Here is a 26,547-nt window from a genome sequence, read left to right as displayed (position 1 = left end):
ATACATCAAGATGCCATCACAGATAAATATATTTACAGTTTTAGTATCAATGAGATTTAAAAAAAAAAAAAAAAATCTTGTCAATGATATGTTTGTATCATATACATATATGTTTGTTTTTTTTAATGTATTTTTTAAAAAAAAGTTACATTTTTCATGCCTTTTGTGAAGAATTTGAGAAATATCTGCTTCCGTTTTAGGTGGAGATATATTTGTAAAACTGTTTTTCTGAGAGAATCTCTGAATCCAGACTAAAACCTGACCTGAGTATTGTTCTGGAGGTAAAATACGGTGCTGTATGAGGGATTCTGTCATCAGATAAATGCTTTATCTGAATTTCTGACGTTGATGCTCTGCAGTCTTCTCTTACAAGTTGCTTTGTTTTCTTTGGCTGCAGAAAGATGCTGCATTTCTGCACTTTGCAAAGCTGCGCACACTAACCTTCATGTGGATCTCTGGGTGTGTGTTTTTGTGTGTTTGTCTCACTTTGCCTCCTGCCTTCTTGCCGCTTCAGGCAGCCTGATTGTGAGATGGTCAACGAGTGGAACATAAGGTACCGCCTCTCTTCTGGTGTGGTTTTTCTGAAACATTCATCCACACAGACCGTAAAAAGGTTTCAGTTTGTCTCAAACCTGCTTCAGCTCCAGTGAAATGCAGTAAAACTGCTTTGCTGGTCACAGACAATGAATCTTCTGTCTCTTAGGAGGTGAATTTATTAAAATAAGTAATGCGTCCACTTTAAATAGATTCTGAAATAAATACATTTTTTAAAAAAAGCCACAGCTTGTGCATCCATTCAGTTGTACTTTATGGCTTAGTGAGGTCAGTCAGCTGGTTGATCTGCAGTAATGAGGAAAATGTTTTACTGCAGAATTTCATTTATAAAACAAAGAAAAAGCCACAAAGCAGACGATTTCTTCTTATTAATAATGCTGATAATAATAAAAAAAAATTAAGAATACATGATGATAACCTTTTTTTCAAAGGACAGGAACATGGGGTAACCCTTTTTTTTTTTTTTTGTTTTTGTTTTTTTTTGTAAATCATCCGTTTATTTATGGATTTATTTTAAATACTTGTCCTGTCCAGCATCAGCAAGCAGAATGGTGATCTGGCTCCTGTGTCATGCTGGATAAATTTGCTTTACTAACAGGAACATTTTAGTTTTATTTTTTGTTAAAAAATCCAGATCGTAGTTGAGATTAAAATCCGATTAATCGCCCAGTCCTACCTCCTTATGGACGCTTCCATTAGCTCGGTTAGCCCCTAGCTACAGGCAAGCCTCACACGCTCACAGTCCCCCCTGTCATCTCTGCCTCTTTGCCCATTTTTGTATTTTCTGGCCAAGATGGTGATGACCTGAACCCCTAAATGAACTTCAGTTCAGCTTTTCAGAAACCTACAGGTGACGCCATGGAGGCTCCGTTTCAGCTTGCAGCCAGGCAGTGGTGACCATAGACTGTATATAAAAGATGGGCGGAGCCTCCGTGACATCACCCATAGATTTCTAAAGAGCTGAATTGAAGCTCGGTGGGCGGTTCCTACCGTCGCCATCCTAGCAGCGTCATGTGCGTAGACCCGGAAAATGCAAATATGGGCAAAGAGGTGGAGCTGAGAGGGGGGCTGTGAGCGTCATGGTGGATGATTGACATCGAGCGAACTCCGAGCTTTTTGTAGCTAAGAGCTAACCGAGCTAACCCGGAGATAACAGGAGCTCACAGAGGTAAGCGGGCTAAAGCTAAGTCACGTTGTTAACCGGCTAAAAACCGCGGTTGTTCAACGTTCTTCTGACTTGAAGCGGGAGATCGGGTACCTGTCAATCAAACATGTTTATTTCTGCTGTGAAGTTGGTCTTTTTAACATGGGAGTCTATGGGGATTTGCTCTGTTTTGCAGCCCCTAGTGGATTAAGGGGGAACTGCAGTTTTATGCACTTTAGCATCGGCTTCACTTTTTACCGCCAAAGGCTCCGTCCATCTTTCATATACAGTCTATGCATCAAACTCAGTTAGCAGTAACTAAAGCTAGTTCTCCAAACTTGCATTGAAGCTCAACCGATACAAAATGTAAACTGTACAAACAGTTCGCCCTGCTGCCCTCGACTCCTCAACTTCTCAACTTCACTTCTTTCCGCCGCAGGTTGCTGCTTGGTGGAGACTTTGTTAGAGTTGGTTAAAGGGGGTCTTGAAGGAAACCGCTGGTCTTTAGCATTTCATCCATCCATCCATCCATCTTCTGCCGCTTATCCGGGGTCGGGTCGCGGGGGCAGCAGCCTAAGCAGGGAAGCCCAGACTTCCCTCTCCCCAGCCACATTTGCCAACTCTGCGGGGGGGATCCCGAGGCGTTCCCAGGCCAGCCGAGAGATGTAATCCCTCCAGCGTGTCCTGGGTCTTCCCCGGGGTCTCCTCCCAGAGGGACGTGCCTGGAACACCTCACCAGGGAGGCGTCCAGGAGGCATCCTGACCAGATGCCCGAGCCACCTCAACTGGTTCCTCTCGATGCGAAGGAGCAGCGGCTCTACTCTGAGCCCCTCCCGGATGACCGAGCTCCTCACCCTATCTCTAAGGGAGAGCCCGGCCACCCTGCGGAGGAAACTCATTTCAGCCGCCTGTATACCAGATCTCGTTCTTTCGGTCACGACCCACAGCTCATGACCATAGGTGAGGGTAGGAACGTAGATCGACTGGTAAATCGAGAGCTTCACCTTCTGGCTCAGCTCCTTCTTCACCACGACAGACCGGCGCAGAGCCCGCATTACTGCAGACGCCGCACCGATCCGTCTGTTGATCTCGCGCTCCATCCTTCCCTCACTCGTGAACAAGACCCCGAGATATTTAAACTCCTCCACTTGAGGCAGGACCTCACCCCCGACCCGGAGAGGGCAATCCACCCTATTCCGGCTGAGGACCATGGTCTCAGATTTGGAGGTGCTGATTCTCATCCCAGCCGCTTCACACTCGGCCGCGAATTGCTCAAGCGAGAGCTGGAGATCACGACCAGATGAAGCCAACAGGACCACGTCATCTGCAAAAAGCAGGGACCCAATCCTGAGGCCACCAAGTCGGATCCCCTCAACACCTCGGCTGCACCTAGAAATTCTGTCAATATAAGTTATGAACAGAATCGGTGATAAAGGGCAGCCTTGGCAGAGTCCAACCCTCACCGGAAACGGATCCGACTTACTACCGGCAATGCGGACCAAGCTCTGACACCTGTCGTACAGGGACCGGACAGCTCGTACAAGGGGGTCCGGTACCCCATACTCCCGGAGTACCCCCCACAGGAGCCCCCGGGGGACACGGTCGAATGCCTTCTCCAGGTCCACAAAGCACATGTAGACTGGTTGGGCAAACTCCCATGCCCCCTCCAGGACCCCAGAGAGGGTATAGAGCTGGTCCACTGTTCCGCGACCAGGACAAAAACCACACTGCTCCTCCTCAATCCGGGATTCGACTATCCGGCGGACCCTCCTCTCCAGGACCCCTGAATAGACCTTACCAGGGAGGCTGAGGAGTGTGATTCCCCTGTCATTGGAACACACCCTCCGGTCCCCCTTCTTAAAAAGGGGGACCACCACCCCAGTCTGCCAATCCAGCGGTACTGCCCCCGATGTCCATGCGATGCTGCAGAGGCGTGTCAGCCAGGACAGCCCCACAGCATCCAGAGCCTTAAGGAACTCCGGGCGGATCTCATCCACCCCCGGGGCCTTGCCGCCAAGGAGCTTTTTGACCACCTCAGCGACTTCAGCCCCAGAGATAGGAGAGTCCACCCCTGAGTCCACCAGCTCTGCTCCCTCATGGGAAGACGTGTTGGTAGGATTGAGGAGGTCTTCGAAGTATTCCCTCCACCGACCCACAACGTCCCGAGTTGAGGTCAGCAGCTCCCCACCTCCACTGTACACAGTATTGATGGAGCACTGCTTCCCCCTCCTGAGCCGCCGGATGGTGGACCAGAATCTCCTCGAAGCCGTCCGGAAGTCTTTCTCCATGGCCTCGCCAAACTCCTCCCATGCCCGAATTTTTGCCTCGGCAACAGCCGAAGCCGCATGCCGCTTAGCCCGCCGGTACCCATCAGCTGCCTCCAGAGTCCCACAGGCCAAGAAGGCTCGATAGGACTCCTTCTTCAGCTTGACGGCATCCCTCACTGCTGGTGTCCACCAACGAGTCCTGGGATTACCGCCACGACAGGCACCAACTACCTTACAGCCACAGCTCCGGCTGGCCGCCTCGGCAATAGAGGCACGGAACACAGCCCATTCGGACTCAATGTCCCCCGCCTCACTCGGGACATGTTCGAAGCTCTGCTGAAGGTGGGAGTTGAAGCTCGCTCTGACAGGGGCTCAGCCAGACGTTCCCAGCAGACCCTCACAACACGTTTGGGCCTGCCAGCTCTGACCGGCTTCCTCCCCCACCATCTGAGCCAACTCACCACCAGGTGGTGATCAGTTGACAGCTCCGCCCCCCTCTTCACCCGAGTGTCCAAGGCATGTGGCCGCAGATCCGACGATACGACTACAAAGTCGATCATTGAACTGCGGCCCAGGGAATCCTGATGCCAGGTGTACATATTGACACTCTTATGCTGGAACATGGTGTTCGTTATAGACAATCCATGACGAGCACAGAAGTCCAATAACAAAACACCATTTGGGTTCAGAGGAGGGGGACCATGCCTCCCAATCACTCCCCTCCAGGTCTCACTGTCATTGCCCACGTGAGCATTGAAGTCCCCCAGCATAACAATGGAGTCCCCAGAAGGAGCACCCTCCAGCACTCCCTCCAAGGACTCCAGAAAGGGTGGGTACTCTGAACTGCCGTTCGGTGCATAAGCACAGACAACAGTCAGGACCCGTCCCCCCACCCGGAGGCGGAGGGAAACTACCCTTTCATCCACCGGGGTAAACCCCAACGTGCAGGCACCAAGCTGGGGGCTGATGAGAATGCCCACACCAGCTCGGCGCCTCTCACCATGAGCAACTCCAGAGTGGAAGAAAGTCCAACCCCTTTCGAGGGTACTGGTTCCAGAGCCCAAGCCATGCGTCGAGGTGAGTCCAACTATATCTAGTCGGAACCGCTCAACCTCGCGCACAAGCTCAGGCTCCTTCCCCACCAGAGAGGTGACGTTCCACGTCCCTAGAGCCAGCTTCTGCAGCCGGGGATCGGACCGCCAGGGTCCCCGCCCCTTGCTGCTGCCCAGCTCACATTGCACCCGACCCCTACGGCTCCTCCCGCAGATGGTGAGCCCACGGGAGGTGGGGCCCATGTAACCCTTTCGGGCTGAGCCCGACCGGGCCCCATGGGCGAAGGCCCGGCCACCAGACGCTCGCTCTCGTACCCCACCTCCAGGCCTGGCTCCAGAGGGGGGTCCCGGTAACCCGCGTCCGGGCAAGGGAACATTCATGCCCAGGTTAGTCGTCATCATAGGGGTCTATGAGCCGTGCTTGGTCTGGTCCCTCCCCTAGACACCCGTTTGCCATGGGTGACCCTACCAGGGGCATAAAGCCCCCGACAACATAGCTGCTAGGATCTTCGGGACGCACAAACCCCTCCACCACGATAAGGTGACGGCTCAGGGAGAGGCCGTCATTTCAGTTCAGTATTTAGCATTTCAGTTCAGTAAAATTAGCATCTGTTAAAGATAAAACTCCAGTAAACTGATCATTTATTACAGTGGTCTCTTATTTTTCTTCTGGAGCTGTTTATGTACCTTTTTAACTCCCTCAGGCAAATTAAACACGAGACATGATTATCGAAGAAGCCACAAAACTTAATTATCACAGACAGGCAATGACTGCATGACTTCCACGGCCCCGCTCTCCTGGGTGGGAAGGTTAATTTGATAAACAGTTGGCAGGCTAACATCATGTCTTCGCCGTCTGAGGTTCAACACGAAAACATCCCCTTTGTTTTTATGTTTGTTTAACAGCTTCGCTGCTCTGAGAAGGAAGCTCCGTGCTTCTCTCTTCATTTCTGTTTTATCTGTTCTGTGTTTTGTTTTCATTTCCTCTCACAAATACATTGAAACACAGTTGATGACAGTCGGCTAACTCTAACACTGGCTTTGACAGTTGGTCAGAGACAGAGGAGTCTGACGAAGACGTCAGGAGGTACACCTTCTTCTTCTGGTCTCCTGCTGTCTGTTTCAGATCTAAAGTGACCCTCTGACCCTCCATTTGTCTCTCCTGCTCTTTTCTTCTCATCAGTTTTAACTTCATTTGTTGTTATCTTTCTTCATTGACATAAAAGTGGTGTTTTGCTCTTCTTTTGAAATAATTTCATGCAGTCAGGCTGTGTTGCTCATGAACACAAACATGCATTAAATTTTTATTTAGTTCTCTTTTTTTTTTTTTACATAAAATTATTCTGCGTTTATATACAAGACTTCTGTCAGGTTTTTCTGGAAATTTTAACATATTGACACTTGATCAAATAGAGAGGCAGTAAGAAGAATAACAAAATATGGAACATTAAAAGCTGCAAAAACATTTCAACATATCAGAAAAGTACCGAGAAGCACAGAAACACTTGAGCCTCATCTGTTTTCTGTAGTTTGGGCCTAAGTACGTCTATATTTTATGACGGCTGTTACCCACAAATCAATCAACAAGACATTTTAAAGTCTGTCTTGATTCTGACAAAGGACCTGGAGGAGAAATGAGACACCATGCCGGAGTTTTGGGGAATTATTTGGGAGGAAAAAAAGCAAATTAAACAGAAAATGATGAACCCAAAACTCTGAGCACTGAGGTTTTGTGTGTGGAGGGGGACTCAGCTTTAAATGGGTTCAGATTAAATTTAAAAAAAAAAAAAAAAAAAAAAAAAAAAAAGGTAGAAACTGATATATAATGAAAGAAAACAATAAGAAAACCCCAAATAAATAATTTAATCATGCTGTTTTTTTTTGTTTTTTTTACATATTTAATGTCAGAACATAAAAATAGATATCTCCTTATCCTTAATCTTAAACTTTTACTACTTTTTTAAAGAACGTTTGTCCAAAAATCCATCCAGCCTGAAAAATGAACAGCTTGTAGAGGCACTGAGCAAAACACTGCAGTTTTGTGGCACATGTTGAAGTAACGTCCATGTTGAGGAGCGAGCTCCGAGTCAAGCTGTCGTCCCTTTTAATGCTGGCAGTGGCGTGGCGCCATTGTTTAACCAGTTCTGTCCCTTTCTTCAACCAAAGAAATTCTTCGCCAACAACTGCACTTGTTTTTAGAGACAACGCCGGATCCTGGTTGTCTACAGGTGAACATTTTGTCCCATTTTCAGTCATTTTGCTTCTAATATACCTGCTGCCATTATTCACTGGCTGGAGCGGGAGGGGGGGGCTGCGAGACGGTCATGTGACCATACATGAACAACCGGATTGGCTGGTAAACACGGGACTGGAGATCAACACAGAGACATGTTTGTGTGACATCATGCTATGATCCAGATGAAATTACACCTCTAGTTCTGCACATCACGTTTTTTTCAGTTCTTCAATCCATAAATGATGCATTTCTGCTTTTTGCTCCTCTAATAGAAATGTTTAATATGACAAAAAAATGCTTGTACGATGGTCATGATCATAGTCAATAATTAAATGGAAAATCATTTAATAATTGTGAAATTTTAGTCCTGGATTTATTTGGCTTTGGGTTAAAAAAAAAAATGGTGCAGCCCTAACATCTGGAAGAGAACTCTTGAGTGTTGGTAGATACAAGGATCTTTTAGAAATTTTTTAGAAAAACTTCTTAGACCGTAGAACAAATTAGTCGTAAGAACGGCCAGTGAATGAGGCACGTCATTTGTAAAGTTTTATGGCTTGTTCAGGTGCAGCTCTGCGACCTAAACTACGCTGCCGTGTTCTGTTTCAGACTTTCTCCCGCAACGCTTCCAAACAAGCCGCAATTTTTCAGTCTTTTTCTAAATATTCTGTCATGTACAGAGAATTAAAGTTTGAACACATTGCTTCTTTAATTTGACTTAGTTTTTGTTAAATAATGATGACAAAGTGTAAGATGGAGCAGTTTTTACAACAGCACAGTGCTGATGTGTGTGTTCAAGAGCAGCCGCAGCATTTAGACTGGACCATCTTCTCATTATGTTGTTGGTTTTTTATTTATTTATTTATTTGTCTACTCATCAAATATGTTATTAGTTTTGTGCTTTTGGGTGGTTTGTGCCTTTGTTGCTGGGAGTCGTCCAAAAATCATCATATAACTGATATTTTAGATATGCAGCTATGCTTATGTGCTAATGCAGACAACACATTTATAGTTGAGTCTAAATGCATCATTAATGTGTCAATAAGCCAAAATCAGGAAGGAATAATTAGATCAATCATGTAACAGTTCTTTAACAGAAATGTAAAGTTTTACAACATAAACGGTCTAGTCAAATGAACAAAATTAAGTTTATGTCAAGTGAAAACAAAGAACCGCAGCTATATGTGGATAAAATAATAATTTCACCAAACTGCAACAAAAGCGTTTTGATTAGACAGCTTCCTCTTCAGTCGAGACTCCCAGCAGAGTGCTGCAGTTGTCGTCCATGTTGGTGTTCCTGTTTCTGTTTGTGGTGATTTTGATGTTGTCATTAACCTGATCCATATTTATCCCCCGTATCTGGCAACGTGCTGCTGTTTTATGTTGCGGTGGAGTTTGACATTTTTCCAAACATAACTCCTCCTCCTCCATCTTCATGGCTTATGTTTGGGTGCCGCATCATGAAGCTGAATAAAGCTGGAATACTGGTCTGATATGAGCTAAATGAAAGGAAGAGGTTATAACCCATGATGATATGGTCATCTGTTATATGAGGACAGAATAAAGGATGAAAATGGATAATAAACACACAAGAATATACAATAATTGTTATTCCATACACATCGGTCCATATCAGCAATTAATAAAAGAAAAAAAAAAAGAAATATGAAAGGGATATTAACTGTTATATAGTTTTCAATAGGCCCTGTTTTTGTCTATAGTCAGAAATCAGGTGAATAATCACTTTATAGAATGAAATATGTCTAATATGGGAAAGTTTTCCTGCATAAATTCTGCACCCCTTATTAGTCTCATTCTATGCAACTTTGTCATAATCCCTGTTAATGAAACAGTTTATTTATTGTTTTATCTCAATATAAAGTCAAATATGACTAGGAGGAGTCAGTTATATCGATCATATCTGATCAGAATTCCTGCTGTCTGAAGCTTTATGAATGGAGCTGATTTACTGTCTGTTTGCTTCCACTTCCCATGATGCATCCAGCAAGAACAGAAACTCTGTGGCCTACGCTGCCCAGAAGTCCTGGCTGCTCAACGCCACCGTGGAGGAGAACATCACCTTCGGGAGCCCCTTTAACAAACAAAGGTAAGAAGATCCGTTGGAAGCATGCACAAGATCCTCGGCGTTTGTTTGATGTGAAATCCGCCTCCCTTCAGGTACAAAGCAGTGATTGACGCCTGCTCTCTTCAGCCAGACATCGACTTGCTACCATTTGGAGACCAAACTGACATCGGGGAGAGGGTATGTGTGTGTTCAAATTAATCCCACAGATAGAAATATGTAGATTACAAGCAGTTTTCCTGGTTGTTTGGCTCTGGATGGATGTTGGTTGTGTTGCTGTTTCAGGGCATCAACCTGAGTGGAGGCCAGAGGCAGAGAATCTGTGTGGCCCGAGCTCTTTACCAGAACACCAACATCGTATTCTTGGTAAGTTAAACTGACATAAGTACAGAAATTTTTGCCATACATGCACTCAGTTCAAGTGTGAATTTCTTTCCTAATGTGATTATCCAAGATGTATTAATACACATGGTTACGCTTTGATTCATACATTTATATAAAGAATAACCCAGTTTTACTTTATTCAGTCTGCTATTAAATATTTGTTGTACACTGATATGATTCTATAATATAATATAGATAATCATTTATTTCATACAATAAACAAATTTTTTCTCCAAACTTTAGGAAGGTTTGTTACATCCTAACCATGCTTTTATCCACACAGTTACTGGGGAATTTTAAGTTTTCATCCACCCACATTTGCCACAAAGTGATAATTGGTTAAATGTATTCTTTCCTGAAAAAGCTTTATGCTTTTATTTGTGTTCACAGAGGTTTCATGATTGATAATGATGCTGTTAACCATACATAATATTTCATTTTTTAGTTTAGTTTAGTTTATTTCAGTCACATATTACATTTACACATTAACAGAATGAGAACTAAAACTGGCTGAAAAGGCACAGGCAGAAGCAAAGCTTATTAACGCCTGCCTATATCACTATATAATAGTATAATAAACTATAATAACTCTCTTTTAATAATTCCCATTTGGAAACCAGACTGTTTTTTTATCCATCTAGCTTTACTAGAGAGCAGTGGGCTGCCATGGTTTGGTGCCTGGTGAGCAGTTTGGGTTTTAAGGGCCTTGTCTGGGGTGCCGGAGTGGCTGATGGAGCTTGTTCACACAGTTTCTATGGTTGATATCTGTGAGGCTGCTTGTTGACCATCCTGACACACTTGACTGGTACATTCAGGTTTAGTGTGGGCTCTTTACTCCATATCAGACCTTGGTGTGGACATGTGGTGTTGACCTTCCAATGGGTCAAGATGTAGATCAAGTGATGCAATTCTGGAGTGGATTACATTTACGAAGACTATACCATGACCTGTTCCACTGAAAACTGAGGGGGGTTTCTCACTGCACTGAGGAAATGGAAGAAACAAGCTGGAGAATGTCTTTCAATGGGACCGCAGGCATGTGATAAAAGGGGCGCGAGCTTCTGTCCCACCATGTAATTGACCTGTTGTTGTGCTTGGTGGTATGGCTATGGCTTTGCCAACACATATTGTAGCATTTTGCTCCCACTTGAGGCCAGTAACAAGCTCTTCTCCTCTCCTGCCACCTCGGCTCAACTTGATTCAGGTCAATGGATGTTTTTTCAGACCATCTTTAAGAGAGATGATGAGTTTTACCTCATCATCTGGCTGCTGTGACGTCTTGTTTATGGCCTGTTATTATAAAGTGTGACCAGATCCTTAAGGTTTCTCGCACCCCCCACCACAGCACAAAAGCTCTATATGGCTCCATTGTGGTTATTTCTTTCATAATGATCCGACATGGCTGATTGCTTTCCCCTAGTTAAATGTATTTAAAGAAAGAAGACCACATTAACCTGTTTGAGCTCTCTACTTGGTTTAGTTTGTTTTCCTAATGATTTTTTATGTGACAACCAAAAAGGGCTTCAGGGTGATGAAATACCAGCTGCTTTGTCTGAGGCTTTTGTTTAATGTTAACTATATTCATGTTGTTAAAGATAATGTTTAATCGTGTTAAATAATCAAAATCTCAGTTTCTGTCAAAATAATCATGATTATAATTTTTGCCATGATCAAGCAGCCCTAACAACATGTAGGTACTTGGAAGGGAGACTGAGTGAAGTGCATAGTCATTTGTTATGTCTAGGGATCCACTGATCCACCTCTTGGGAGTTCCGATCCGATACCGATATCTGAAATCGGAATATCTGCCAATACCGATATTTGCTGATACCAACTCTGTTTATGTGAACATTATTGTAACTATGGTTATTATTGCTGTTATAACTGTGTAAGATTTCATTAGGTTGTAATAAATGACCCATCCTTGCTGATGTTTCCTCATCAATATAAATATAATAACATTAAAGATCTAACAATTTCAACAAGTTTTATTCTGATTTGGCACATTTTACCTAAATACAACTATAAATGTGTGGTTTTGAAACAAAGATCTGGTTTTAGTGCCGCGTTCCTCATCGCATGCGGCTCACTGACTCTTGACCTGCGGCTCGTGAAGCAGCCTCTGGCTTTCTGAAAATGCATCTAAACAAGTCATAATGATCCTCAACGCTGCAGTTCTCTCCACAAACAAGAGCTGCAGACTGCTTGCAGAAACTTTGCTGACCTAACGGCCCTAACTGACCCTGTCAGAGTTGCCAGTTTTGGCTGATTTCAGCTGCACCGAACTCCACCAAGCTGCTCCGTCGGTAGCTCCGTATATATATTGAAAAAGAAACGCCCACATTCTAGAGGCATTATTGTATTTTCACCATATACTGTTGCATAAGAATGCCATTACTCCATGCAATATTTAGGATTACCATTCCTTGCTAAAAAGCTGAATGTTCCTGATTTGGCAACGTAGCAGGATACGTAGCGTGGGAACGCTTTTTTGGAGAGTTGGCGGCTTTCCTCTTGTCTTAGTGTATTGAGTGCGGCTCTTGTTGAATTAACAGTGAGGATCAGTGTTACAAAAAATGTCACATTTTAACATTCAAGGCATTTATTTCTTTTAAAACATATCTGAAGCACATCATCAAACACATCTGCGCTGGCTTGACCAGTGTGGTACCGGTTGTGGTATCGGTACACTTTTATTAATACCAAATACGAGTACACACACTTGGTATTGAGATACTGATACTGGTATCAGTATCGGTGCATCCCTAGTTATGTCCTGCCCATGGGAGGCCAGGTAGCAACGGGTATAAACATATAAACCCACCTTTAAAGACACACTACAGAACTTTTGCCATTTTCCCGTCAAGCACCTCCCATCGACGGCTAATACAGCATTCATCTTGTATCCTACCGGACCTGTTAGCGCTCTCCAACTAGCAAAAGACGATCTTACGATATCTCTTGTTTTGTCTGTTTCTTTCTTTTCCGCAACGTCAGGTGTAAAAGTTTGTATAGTGTCGGTTTCTCTGCTTTGTGATGCTGCTGGGTAGCAGCAGCTCTAGAAATGCACATGATAGATGTCACTGTGTCATCAAACAATTCTGGAACATGGAGTTTTACAGTAAAAAAAAAAAAAAAAAAGTTACATAATGCGTCTTCAAAGTAATGAAGTCGTTGTCTGAATTTCCAACAATACCTCCAAAGATATTCAGAAAGTATTTAGTTTTCCAGACAACAAAAGTAACAGTCTGGCTTTGATCTATACATTTAGCATGAGCATGTATGAAAATTTGTCAGAGACAACCGTTCAACATGCAGAACATTTGTAAATGTTGAATCAACTGTAAAGTCTGTGGAAGCAACAGGGCTTATTATACAGTCCGCTACAAAAAGTACAAATAATACCGCCGTCTCATAGATTTAAAAAAAAACAAACAAAAAAAAAACATACAGTATGTAGTGCTACAGTGCTGCATCAAATCCTTACATCTTACAAAACATTGGCTCAATATGCCTGAATCTTTGCACAAAGACCAATCTTGATGCATGTACCTCCCTGCTGGTGTTTTACATTTAACACAGAGGTGGAAGCTTTTATTCTTTCTAGATGAGAAACCTGCAAGGGGTTGAGGATTTTAAACTGCAACAATCTGGCATGGTTACACATTTTATACCACCAATATTTAGTTTTAATGTTTGTCCTCTTCATAAAGAAACCAGTCATCATTTCCTGGTGTAACTGTATCTTGTCTTAGAGAGCAACTTCTTCTTCTCTGGATTGATTGAATATCAGAGGAATATATATGTATTTGAGGTGGGAAAATCAAATTAAAAAAAAAAAATCAAATGTTGGGATTTTTTGCTTTACAATTTTAAAATTGATTTTTTTTTTGTTGAAAAATAGATTTTTTTAAATCAATAAAAATAATCCATTATAAAATTTTTGTCATTTTTATTGTTTTTATCGATCTTTTTACTTGTCTTTTTGGGTGTTATAGCAGCAGAATGATGGTCTGGCTACTGTGTTGTTTTTTCCTAATTAAAATCAAGAAAAAGGACAAGTTTTATACATTTTTTGTTTTGTTTTTAAGTCTACAAAAATCAGCAATATTGAGGAATCATGAAAATCGCAATTTAAATCAAATTGGCACCAAAAAAAATTGGAATCAAATTAAATCAAATTGGGAGATATGCATGTGTGATATGTACCACTTTTTTTTACAGTAGAATCTAGAAATCATGTAGTTCAGGTTTACTGAATTTGGTCCCACAAGGGCAGCAATCTAGCAGGTTTTCCATGTATCCCTGCTCCAACACAGCTGGGTCAAATTAATAAGTCTTTGTGCAGAACCTGATAGGTTGTTAAATCCACTGAATGCAATTCAGGTGTAATAAAGAAGGAAAATATGAAAACTTGCTGGATTTTGGCCCTCATAGGACCAAACAGAATACCCTTCATTTAGTTTCTGGTACATGAGATATTAGCTTTTCCTATTTCATATCAGTAGAAAGGAACAACAATGAGGGGTGTGCACTGTTTGCTTGAGCAAATTTTGCTGTAGATTTTTTCCGTTACTCCATCTGGACTGTTTTGGCTCTTTTTTTTGTCTTCTGTGATTGACGATATATTGCAGTGCCTGTTTGTTGGGATGAACAAGGTCAGTTTCACTTGTCCAGGCTCTCTGCGATGGTGTCATGTGTTTATCTTTCTGAATTAAATAGTGTAATTTCCTGTTGCCATGCAAGCTGTAATTACTCACCAAGCTTATATTCCACATTAACAGCAATCACTGGCATTCCTTTATACCCTTCTGACACTTTGTAATGTCTAAGACTCTTAATAAAAGCTAATTTGTTCCCTTTCTATGTATGATAATGAGAAGGGAATGTTTTCTTTGAAATATCAGTCACTAGTGCTTTCCATATCTGATCTTAGAATGGAGTGTATACGTCATATGCTCTCATCATGCAAGACGTCAAATAATCAAAACACGCCATCCATTAATGTGCTATAGAACACGTGTATCACCGACCCTCCCTGTTTGCCAGATGTTAATGGATATTTTGCAGGAGTTTGGGGTGTGGCTGGATTTCCAATATTCAAAATAGGGTTTGGTGCTAGACGGTGGAAAGGAACATAACACACAGCCTTTCACAGCATGCATATGGATATTTACAAGCTAGACAGAGAGAACGGGGAGAACTTGTGACCTTTGCAGCTAAAATGTGCAGACAATGGAGAATAATTCATTTCAGTTAATTCACAATTTCCAACCCAATTCATTTACATGTGAATAATCTGGTTTAAAAGTCTTATTCATAAATCAGACTTGGGTTATGTCTCATTTATAATCTCCACAAACTTGATAAAGGAATTAGGCCTTCGTAGTTTGGTCTGGTGACCCTAAACCTTTCCTGTTAAACACAGTGGTTAGGTGATGGTACAATATAGCACCAAAACCGGTTAAACAGATGTAAATACATTGATTTCACACAGGAAGGACGTTTTTTTTTCTTTTTTCAATTCAGGGTATTACAATTCAGTTATTGAAAGACGATCAGGATTTTCATGCATCACTTTGTCTCAGTAATTGGGTTTTTTTCTGACTCCAAGGCTCCTTTATGCTACTTTATATTCCATTTCGTACCAATTAATTTAAGATTCTGAACTAATTTATCTACTCTTGCTTTTATTTATGTGAGACAATAAATAAATCCAACATATATCAGATGTTTCCCTGGAATATTCAGGGAAAGTGTGTTAGCACTCATTATGAACAACAAGCTCCTCTAACCTGGCTCGAACTGAGCTGCTGTCATGTTTGTAGTATTACTATTAGATTTTATTATGACTTTAAAAATCTTCCATATGCAGTCGGTCTTGTCCAGTTCTCTTCTTTTCTTATGTCTATAAATACCAAAATGTTTCCGAACTCGAGCTTTCAAATCCGGTGAGTAAACTTAATGATCAGCAAGCGCAGCAGCAAGGCTAGCCGCTAGCTTCCTGCTATCTCTGTTGTTTACTATTTTGTGCCTGGACACTTTAGGAGGAGGGACCGATCTGTCTCCATATAAGACGGACTCCCCATAGGCTCAGACTCCCCATGATGGGGTGCGTGGGGGTTCAGATGGATCATTTTATCTGTTTTTTCACACCATAAAAGTTGTCTTAGATCTCCTTTGATAAATGAAACACTTTGTGCTAATTAATGTTATCTGATATCTTACATCAGCTGATAAAACTAATAACTAGTGATAATAATTTTTTTTAAATAAATGATAAATAAATTTTATTGCACAATTTTATTAATAAAATACATATATTAAAGGGATACCATGTAACTTTTGACCAGTAGGGGAGTAAAGCAAAGTGCTCCAGGTCACGTCATCCCATGAATGACGGATCCACTCCAGCAAAGTTACAACATCTGTGCAGCCCCCTCGGAGCACCGACCCACATCAAGCACATTGACCCTAGAAATCCCCCATTATTACTCACATTAGGCTGATGTTCGGATCAGAAGTTACACAGTGTCCCTTCAATAAAACTGTTCAAATACAGCTCATCCTCCTCTCAGCAGCTACTTTAAGTCCAGCTTTCTTTCTGAAGTTAAATATAGTTAAATCAGTCGTAAATTTGCTGCTGTACTCTGTAAACAAAACTCCAACACACACACATGCAGGCCAATTTAACAGAATGTCCGAACTTATCACCATGGAGATAGTTCTGGATGTATTTCAGGCTTAGAAAGCCATGAATGTCTCTTCTTTCTGCATGATTCATCCTCATCTCTGTGTCATCATTACGTCTTGTAGGACGACCCCTTCTCTGCTCTGGACATCCACCTGAGCGATCACCTGATGCAGGAAGGAATCCTCAAGTTTCTGCAGGACGATAAACGAACCGTGGTCCTGGTCACCCACAAACTGCAGTATCTCATACATGCAGACTGGGTGAGACCCTCCATCTGAAGCTCAGAATTACAATTATATCTGTCTACCTCATCGGGGATCAGTCATTTATCATAAGCTTTTTATTGCAGATTATAGCGATGAAGGACGGCTCTGTGCTCCGAGAGGGAACCCTGAAAGATATCCAGACTCATGACATCGAGCTTTATGATCACTGGAAAACTCTGATGAACAGACAGGACCAGGAGCTGGAGAAGGTACGAAACTAAACTCCAGATTTGTCAGCATGGTGACATCCATATTATAAACACAATCTGTCTGCTGGAAAACAGGAAGCTCAACAGTGCAGGTTTTATTCATCTATTCTGTGATGTTCACCAGGATATACAGCAAGATAGTCAAACAACACTTGAGAGGAAGACGCTGAGGAGAGCTTTCTATTCCAGAGAGGCCAAGAATCAAGTTGATGATGAGGATGAAGGTAAGAGATTTTTAATGGGACTTTCTGACCTGAAAAGTCAAATTTCACTTCTTCCACTTCTCTTAAACAAAGAAAATTTGGTTTAGTCTTCATGGCATTTTTCCATCAGACTATTTTACATTCAGGTTGGGTTCTTCTGTGTTAGTCTGTATTCTTTCCAGTTTAGTCCTTTGATGCATTTCAATAGCGTGACATAATAACGCATCTGCTTTACGCCCACCTCTCTGGCCGGATGCTCCGTTATTCCAGCTAAAATCAGGCAGATGTAATGTAAGGCACATTGATAATTCTCCTTTTAATCCCCAAGAACTGAAAAGATATAACAAAAAATTCACAAATCTGTACAGTGTTTCTGCCGAATTGTTACAACAACCAACATTGGGCCACCTAGAGGCACAATCTGGGGTTACCTGTTTTTTTCCCCTCGACCCTTATGATCCTAATGTACCTCTGTTCTTATCTGTTGTAAGGCGGCACCGGCAAAACTTGTTGCATGGACTAATTCTCAGTTCGGACCTGTTTATCTGTCATAAATGTTAAATGTCTGTCTGTCAAAGATGTATTGAACTTTGAATTTCCCCTCAGGGATGAATAAAGTATCTTTGATTTGATTTGACTGACTGACAAGCTACCGTATTTTTCCTTCATGTTTACATCTACCTGATACATAACCCGTCTTCATGCAGAGTCTGAAAGTTTAAAAAGATGCGTATTGCTGTCACAGCTAGCTGGGACATTGACCCAAAAATATGGCATCTCAAGGACAAAAAACTTTGGATGCTGCAGACTGATAGCTAAGCTAAGCTAACAGCTGTAGCTTAGCTTAGCTTAGCTTCTCTGTAGCAAGATCTTCATATTAAATGCGGATAAAAATGTGTTTGTCACACAAGGTGTCAAATCAGATTCACTGTTATAAGTTTTTTTTTTCTGAAATATTTGTACAAGACATCAAACCATAGACTGTATGTAAAAAGATGGATGGAGCCTCCGTAACGTCACCCGTAGGTTTCTGAAGAGCTGAAATGAAGCTCGGTGGGCGGTTCCTACCGTCACCATTGGTAGAGGCACGCATGTTGTCCCATCCGGAAAATAGAAATATTAAAGAGGTGGAGCTGAATGGGGGCTGTGAGCGTCATGGTGGATGATTGACATAGATTGAACTCCGAGTTGCCTGTAGCTAAGAGCTAACCGAGCTAACGGAGGTAAGCGGGCTAAAGCAAAGTCACGTTGTTAACCGGCTAAAAACCGCAGTTGTTCTACGTTCTTCTTACTTGAAGCGGGAGGTCGGGGACCTGTCAATCAAAAGGACACACCCCTAAATATGCCGAATTTCGAGATTAAATTAGGCGAGTTAGATAAAAATTCATTCCCCCCACAGTTGTCATGACCTATTAGACCTAAAATGGATTTTTGAACCAGGCTGTAAACACATTTATTTCTGCTGTAAACATGTTTATTTCTGCTGTGAAGTTGATCTTTTTAACATGGGAGTCTATGGAGATTTCCTCTGCTTTGCAGCCCCAAGTGGATGAAGGGGGAACTGCTATTTTATGCACCTCTGCATAGCCTTCACTTTTTACTGCTGAAGGCTCCATCTTTCATATACGGTCTATGCATCAAACCCAGTTAGCAGTAGCTAAAGCTAGTTCTCCAAACTTGCATTAAAGCTTAACTGATACAAAATGTAAACTGTACAAACAGTTCGCCCTGCTGCCCTCAACTCCTCAACTTCTCAACTCCACGACGTTCTTCTTTTGATAATTGACAGAAATCTCTGGGTCTCCTTTCTTGCTGTCACACCCAACTGCACAGCATATAGACAGTAGGGCTGTGACGATATGCTTTTGTCCCAATTCGATTAGATTTTGATTCTTTTGGGTGCCGATTAGATTTAAATTGTGATTCTCAAAATTCTTCAATATTGATGATATTTGTAGATTAAAAACAATTTTTTTACAAAAAAAACAACTTCTTTTTGCTCGTAATTTTTCTTGATTTCAGTTAGGAAAAAACAACACAGTAGCCAGATCATCATTCTGCTGCTATAATGTCCAAGAAGACAAGTAAAAAGATCAATAAAAACAATGACAATGACAAAAAATTTATGTGGATTATTTTATTTATTTAAAGTGGAACTATTATGTGCATTTCAGGCTAATTTATTTATATTTCTGAGACCAGAAGGGCCGGGATTGATAGTTATTGCCACAAATCGCTTTATTTACTTCAGACCGGCCCTCTCCGTAGGCTGTCAGATCAGCCTGTGGGCAAAACAAGTGGATTGAGACTCTTCCGCATTAAGCCCCGCCTCCCGCCACTGCACTACATCTCATAAACAGAAGGATTAGGCAAATATGAACTCAATAAAAAAAAACAAAATACAATGTCAACACATAGCATACAGCCCTACATGTTGGAACCTGAATCAGAGCCTGAAAACGAAGTGGAAAACAGCAACCCACAGCAACGAATGCAGCAGGATGTCTCTCTTTGGTAAACTCACCAGCCATCGTTGGAAATAACTTTATCCCACGTTTTCCACCCGCCTGGTGTATTTGTACATGCCCTTGTTAACCAGTAGAAGGTAACCAATCACCGAACCTTATCCCCCGGGACGTCACAAGGATTTCCAAGTAGAAAAAAACTTTCTAAAACGACACGTTTTTTTGTCGCCATGGAAACCGAACGGAGAGAGTGCTGGAACTCAAAACCAAACTCAAACTCAAACATGCGTTTAGGTGATAAAAAAAACAGTACCGTTCAAATGTCTGATGAGGATTCAACACTGTAACACTGTAGAAAGCTCAGAAAACTTGAAATATCATAATAGCACCCCTTTAAAAAAAAATCAATTTTTTAACAAAAAATTTATTTTAAAATTGTGAAGAAAAAAAATCCAGATTTCCGATTTTTCGATTCAATTTTCCCACCCCTAATCGACAGCATCTCTGACAACCTGAATGAGCCACTGTAGCGCCAGATACCAGTTCAGGTACTCAAAATGGTGGGGGCGACTACAGTTCGATTGTGGTGAGGCACTTCTATCACATCAGCTGCAATGCATCAATCCTTCATTTTTGCTTACGGTTTTATTTTTGATATTTATATCTTTTTGAGATGATGTGAGCTTTGTGACATGGTGCATCATCCTGCTGGAAGTTTATATCAGAAGATGCTACATTGTGCTCATTAAGGGAAGTACATGGTCACCAACAATAAGGTTAAACCATGACGTGTTGGTCACAAGGGCCCCAAAGTGGGGCAAGAAAGCTTACCCCCACAACATTACACGAGCAGCAGCCTGAAGCCTTGATCCTGACAGCAGGATGGATCCATGTTTTCATGATGTTTCCAGCAGATTCTGAGCCTACCATCTGAATGTTGAGCTGAAGAGGAGACTCATCAGACCAGCAAATAAACTCGACTGTCATTGGCAGACCATGATGGCTTAGGCTACACTGCTCATTACAGTGATTCAGTAGAAGTAGTAGTTACCCCGAAGAGAAACTAAACTTCAAGAAAAACTAACCATGTGGACATCAGCAAGGGAAGTCAAAGGAACTCTTCAGGATTGACCTTCTCCTCTGGGATTATCTGTAATGCAGTAAATGTGGGAAGATGGTTCAGTAACATGGCTTAGACCAGAAAAAGATGGCAAACCACCTCATTTTTATCCCTAGCATGTGGTTTTTAAGGTTGATTTTCATTTTTACTGATGTGCATAAAGTCTTCTATGAAAAGGAACCACCTTTTTTTTCATTTTATGGTAAACCTTTTTACTATTCACATTTTCTAAGAAGCCTAGCAAGGAATCAGACTTTTATCAATGATGCTGATGTCTTCGGCTGTGATAGCAGATGCAAGTTGTTCTGAATAAAATGGCCTTCATGGCTCCTGTAGCAGGTGTTTGTTGGCTTACTGCATATTTAAAATAAAGAATAAATCACTTTCATTTGTGATTATGTTTTCTTCTGGTTTATTTGGTTTGATGATGAAAACATTAACCATACTTTTCATAGCTGACACTGTTGCATATCTAATGTAATTATAACAGAGGAGGAAGAAGAGGAAGAAGAAGATGATAATATGTCCACGACCACCAACAGAAGATCAAAGATTCCCTGGAAGGTAACACAGCCTTCACCACCCATCAGGCTTCCTAAAGCTGTTATAAAGATAACCAGCCAGGATAGTTTTGTAGAGTTTAGTGGGGAGTTTATCTGTTTTTTTTTTTTTTTTTTGACTGAATAAGACCAGCCTGCCGATCACAAGATCTACATTTAATCACTGGAATTAGTTTTTCCAGATATTCAGTTAATCATTTTATTTGTAACGTTTAAAAAATGTAAAAGGTCGTCATTATGAGTTTCTGTGTTTTAAAACTTCTCATATTTCCAGCTTTTGTCTCAGAAATAAAAGTCACAGTCTCACGCTTCCCACCATTGTATTGGGGATCAGATGTTTGATTATTTTATTGTCAGCTGTCCGTGTGATTGATCGACTGTTTCAGCAGCATCTTTAATCTCCTCAGATGTGCTGGTGTTACCTGTCCTCTGGTGGCTTCTTAATGGTCTTCATGATGGTTTCCTCAAAACTTCTCAAACACTCTGTCATTGTTGCCATCGATTATTGGTTGGCTGTCTCAACCTCCTCTGGGAATGAAACCAGCTCGACAAACAGCACCCACACCACTGCTCGTAATCCAGATGCCAAGGTAAAGTTAATATTTTATTTTATTTCATTTTTAAGTGTTGTTATGAGTGTTCTTTTTATCTTATTTAGTTTTTATTTAATTTAATTTTTATTTTATTTAGTATAGTTTAATTTAGTTTGCTTTGATTTGTTTTAAGTTTTTATTGCTTTATGTTTATTTTTATTTTATTGTATTGCATTTAGTTGATAAGGTGACTTATCAACTAAATGCAATACAATATATATATATATATATGTATATATATATATATATATATATATATATATATATATATATATATATATATATATATATATATATATATAATGACGACAAACCTGGGCATAAATGTTCCCTTGCCCGGACACGGGTTACCGGGACCCCCCTCTGGAGCCAGGCCTAGGGGTGGGGTATGAGAGCGAGCGTCTGGTGGCCGGGCCTTCGCCCATGGGGCCCGGTCGGGCTTAGCCGAAAGGGTTACATGGGCCCCACCTCCCGAAGGCTCACCATCTGCGGGAGGAGCCGTAGGGGTCGGGTGCAATGTGAGCTGGGCGGTATCAAGGGGCTGAGACCCTGGTGGTCCGATCCCCGGCTGCAGAAGCTGGCTGTAGGGACGTGGAATGTCACCTCTCTGGTGGGGAAGGAACCTGAGCTTTTGCGCGAGGTTGAGCGGTTCCGGCTACATATAGTTGGACTCACCTCGACGCATGGCTTGGGCTCTGGAACCAGTACCTTCGAAAGGGGTTGGACTTTCTTCCACTCTAGAGTTGCTCGTGGTGAGAGGCGCCGAGCAGGTGTGGGCATTCTCATCAGCCCCCAGCTTGGTGCCTGCACATTAGGGTTTGCACTGGTGGACGGAAGGGTAGTTTCCCTCTTCCTCCGGGTCGGGGGACGGGTCCTGACTGTTGTCTGTGCTTATGCACCGATCAGCAGTTCAGAGTACCCACCCTTTCTGGAGTCCTTGGAGGGAGTGCTGGAGGGTGCTCCTTCTGGGGACTCCATTGTTCTACTGGGGGACTTCAATGCTTATCTGGGCAATGACAGTGAGACCTGAAGAGGAGTGATTGGGAGGCATGGTCCCCCCCCCCCCCCCCCCTGAACCCAAATGGTGTTTTGTTATTGGACTTCCGTGCTCGTCATGGATTGTCCATAACAAACACCATGTTCCAACATAAGAGTGTCCATATATACACCTGGCATCAGGATTCCCTGGGCCGCAGTTTGATGATCGATTTTGTAGTTGTATCATTGGACCTGCGGCCACATGCCTTGGACACTCTGGTGAAGAGGGGGGCGGAGCTGTCAACTGATCACCACCTGGTGGTGAGTTGGCTCAGATGGTGGGGGAGGAAGCCGGTCAGATCTGGCAGGTCCAAATGTGTTGTGAGGGTCTGCTGGGAACGTCTGGCTGAGTCCCCTGTCAGAGCGAGCTTCAACTCCCACCTTCAGCAGAGCTTCAAACATGTCCCGAGTGAGGTGGGGGACATTGAGTCCAAATGGGCTGTGTTCCGTGCCTCTATCGCTGAGGCGGCCAGCCGGAGCTGTGGCTGTAAGGTCGTTGGTGCCTGTCATGGCAGTAATTCCAGAACTCGTTGGTGGACACCAACAGTGAGGGATGCCGTCAAGCTGAAGAAGGAGTCCTATCGGGCCTTCTTGGCCTGTGGGACTCTAGAGGCAGCTGATGGGTACCAACAGGCTAAGCGGCTTCGGCTGTAGCCAAGGCAAAAACTCGGGCATGGGAGGAATTTGGCGAGGCCATGGAGAAAGACTTCCGGACAGCTTCGAGGCAATTCTGGTCCACCATCCGGCGTCTCAGGAGGGGGAAGCAGTGCTCCGTCGACACTGTGTACAGTGGAGGTGGGGAGCTGCTGACCTCAACTTGGGACGTTGTGGGTCGGTGGAGGGAATACTTCGAAGACCTCCTCAAGCCTACCAACACATCTTCCGATGAGGAAGCAGAGCTGGGGGACGTAGGGGTGGACTCCCCTATCTCTGGGGCTGAAGTTGCTGAGGTGGTCAAAAAGCTCCTTGGTGGCAAGGTCCCGGGGGTGGATGAGATCCGCCCGGAGTTCCTTAAGGCTCTGGATGCTGTGGGGCTGTCCTGGCTGACACGCCTCTGCAGCATCGCGTGGACATCGGGGACAGTACCGCCAGATTGGCAGACTGGGGTGGTGGTCCCCCTTTTTAAGAACGGCTTCGGAGGGTGTGTTCCAATTACAGGGGAGTCACAGTCCTCAGCCTCCCTGGTAAGGTCTATTCAGGGGTCCTGGAGAGGAGGGTCCGCCGGATTGTCGAATCTTGGATTGAGGAGGAGCAGTGTGCTTTTTGTCCTGGTCGCGGAACAGTGGACCAGCTCTATACCCTCTTTGGGGTCCTGGAGGGGGCATGGGAGTTTGCCCAACCAGTCTACATGTGCTTTGTGGACCTGGAGAAGGCGTTCAACCGTGTCCCCTGGGGGCTCCTGTGGGGGGTATTCCGGGAATATGGGATACCGGACCCCCTTGTACGAGCTGTCCGGTCCCTGTATGACAGGTGTCAGAGCTTGGTCCGCATTGCCGGTAGTAAGTCGGATTCGTTTCCGGTGAGGGTTGGACTCCGCCAAGGCTGCCCTTTATCACTGATTCTGTTCATAACTTATATGGACAGAATTTCCTGTTTTTTTGTTTTTTTTTAAACTGTCCTCTCCAGCATCTCAGCATACAGAACAGCAATCTGCGTGCCATATTTTTGCCAGACAGATTTGCTCTGTCAAGGGAGACATCTCATGTATATAGCTGCCTTTGATAATCTGAATATTTTTATTATTATGATAATTATTTTATTTATTTATTTATTTTTTTCATTTTTGCAATCATCGTCAGTCTTGATATGGCCGAGCTGGACCTGGCAGGGGAAGAGGATAAAAGAGGAAATGAAAGGAGAAAAAGAGAGAGAAAAGAAAGGCGTGCCTAAGCTGCTAAAGTTATAGTATTTGCAAAACAATACAAAGTACTGAAAAAAATACAACAAGACATAAGTAGGATAGTGACAATATTCAAAAACAGACAAAAAAAAAAAAGAAAAAGAAAAAGAAAAAAAGTAAATGAATTCATAAAATAACAATTACAATACCAACCGTTATTAAACATACCTACAGAGAGTCATCAGCAACATTTTGTAGGAAGCAGATGGGAAGATGAGCGCTTTTTGGGCGTGCACGTGTGAGTGTTCAACCTGTGATCATGCAATCAAAGATCAGCTGAGTGCTTGTAGGGGAGCACGACCACGACCCGAGGCATAGGGGAGGAACCCAAGGCCCCCAGGGCCCAGCAAGCCCATCGCGCACAGAGCCCAGGCAGGCAAAGCAGAGAGAGCCGCCGTCCCCTGAGCCCAGAGCAGTGGAAGCCTCCAGACAGGCGCCACCTGGCACGACGAGGCAGGGGCACCGGGTAGCACAGGGCGACGGCAGCCCACAGGCCCCAGGACCACCCGTTCCCCCGGGCAGAGTCCCGGCCAAGACACAGAGGGCCCCGCTCGCCCAGAGCAAAACCATCGCGGGCCGGCGCCACCTCGATACCAGGGGCGGGATCCCCAAGGACAAGGACACGTCCGTGGACCATGGACAGAATTTCTAGGCGCAGCCGAGGTGTTGAGGGGATCCGACTTGGTGGCCTCAGGATTGGGGCCCTGCTTTTTGCAGATGACGTGGTCCTGTTGGCTTCACCTTGTTGTGATCTCCAGCTCTCACTTGAGCGATTCACGGCCGAGTGTGAAGCGGCTGGGATAAGAATCAGCACCTCCAAATCTGAGACCATGGTCCTCAGTCGGAATAGAGTGGATTGCCCTCTCTGGGTCGGGAGTCAGGTCCTGCCTCAAGTGGAGGAGTTTAAATATCTAGGGGTCTTGTTCACAAGTGAGGGAAGGATGGAGCGCAAGATCAACAGACGGATCGGTGTGGCGTCTGCAGTAATGCGGACTCTGTGCCGGTCTGTCGTGGTGAAGAAGGAGCTGAGCCAGAAGGCGAAGCTCTGGATTTACCAGTCGATCTACGTTCCTACCCTCACCTATAGTCATGAGCTGTGGGTCGTGACCGAAAGAACGAGATCTCGTATAGATACGGCTGAAATGGTTTCCTCCGCAGGGTGGCCGGGCTCTCCCTTAAAGATAGGGTGAGGAGCTCGGTTATCCGGGAGGGTCTCAGAGTAGAGCCGCTGCTCCTCTGCATCGAGAGGAACCAGTTGAGGTGGCTCGGGCATCTGGTCAGGATGCCTCCTGGACGTCTCCCTGGTGAGATGTTCCAGGCACGTCCCTCTGGGAGGAGACCCCGGGGAAGACCCAGGACACGCTGGAGGGATTATATCTCTCGACTGGCCTGGGAACGCCTCGGGATCCCCCCGCAGAGTTGGCAGATGTGGCTGGGGAGAGGGAAGTCTGGGCTTCCCTGCTTAGGCTGCTGCGACCCAACCCCGGATAAGTGGCTGAAAATGAAGATGATGAAGATGACGCATTTAGTTGAGTTTTGTTTTATTCTTTTTATTTCATTTTATTTTAAGTTTCATTTTTCGTTTTATTTTATTGTATTTTGTTTTATTTAGTTTCGTTTTTCTTATTTTTTTTTATATTTGTTAGTTTTTCTTATTTTGTTTGTTTAATATTTTCTTCTTTTCATCTTTTAATTTTGTTTAATGTTTTCTTGAATTTAAATATATATTATATATATATGTATATACATATATATGTATATATGTATGTATATATATTTAT

At 43.4% G+C, this 26,547-nt stretch overlaps 1 protein-coding gene across 3 annotated transcripts in view; it reads left to right on the top strand.

The window, feature by feature from the left end:
* The window catches only part of abcc9 (ATP-binding cassette, sub-family C (CFTR/MRP), member 9), a 115,952-nt gene that overhangs the window by 54,161 nt on the left and 35,244 nt on the right, over positions 1-26,547 (top strand). For all 3 annotated transcript variants that reach the window (XR_013771803.1, XM_079263455.1, XM_079263454.1), the window contains exons 19-26: positions 9,257-9,358; positions 9,430-9,514; positions 9,620-9,700; positions 16,535-16,672; positions 16,762-16,887; positions 17,012-17,111; positions 21,166-21,239; positions 21,643-21,825. Coding sequence is in view for 2 of the 3 variants with exons in the window: in XM_079263455.1 (XP_079119581.1) it covers positions 9,257-9,358; positions 9,430-9,514; positions 9,620-9,700; positions 16,535-16,672; positions 16,762-16,887; positions 17,012-17,111; positions 21,166-21,239; positions 21,643-21,825 (889 nt within the window). In the remaining variant the exon portion in view is untranslated. The remainder of the gene's footprint in view (positions 1-9,256; positions 9,359-9,429; positions 9,515-9,619; positions 9,701-16,534; positions 16,673-16,761; positions 16,888-17,011; positions 17,112-21,165; positions 21,240-21,642; positions 21,826-26,547) is intronic.

Source organism: Telmatherina bonti, assembly GCF_933228915.1.
Source record: "Telmatherina bonti genome assembly, chromosome: 23".
Classification (NCBI taxonomy): Eukaryota; Metazoa; Chordata; class Actinopteri; order Atheriniformes; family Telmatherinidae; genus Telmatherina; species Telmatherina bonti.
This window is presented reverse-complemented; position numbering and strand designations above follow the sequence as displayed.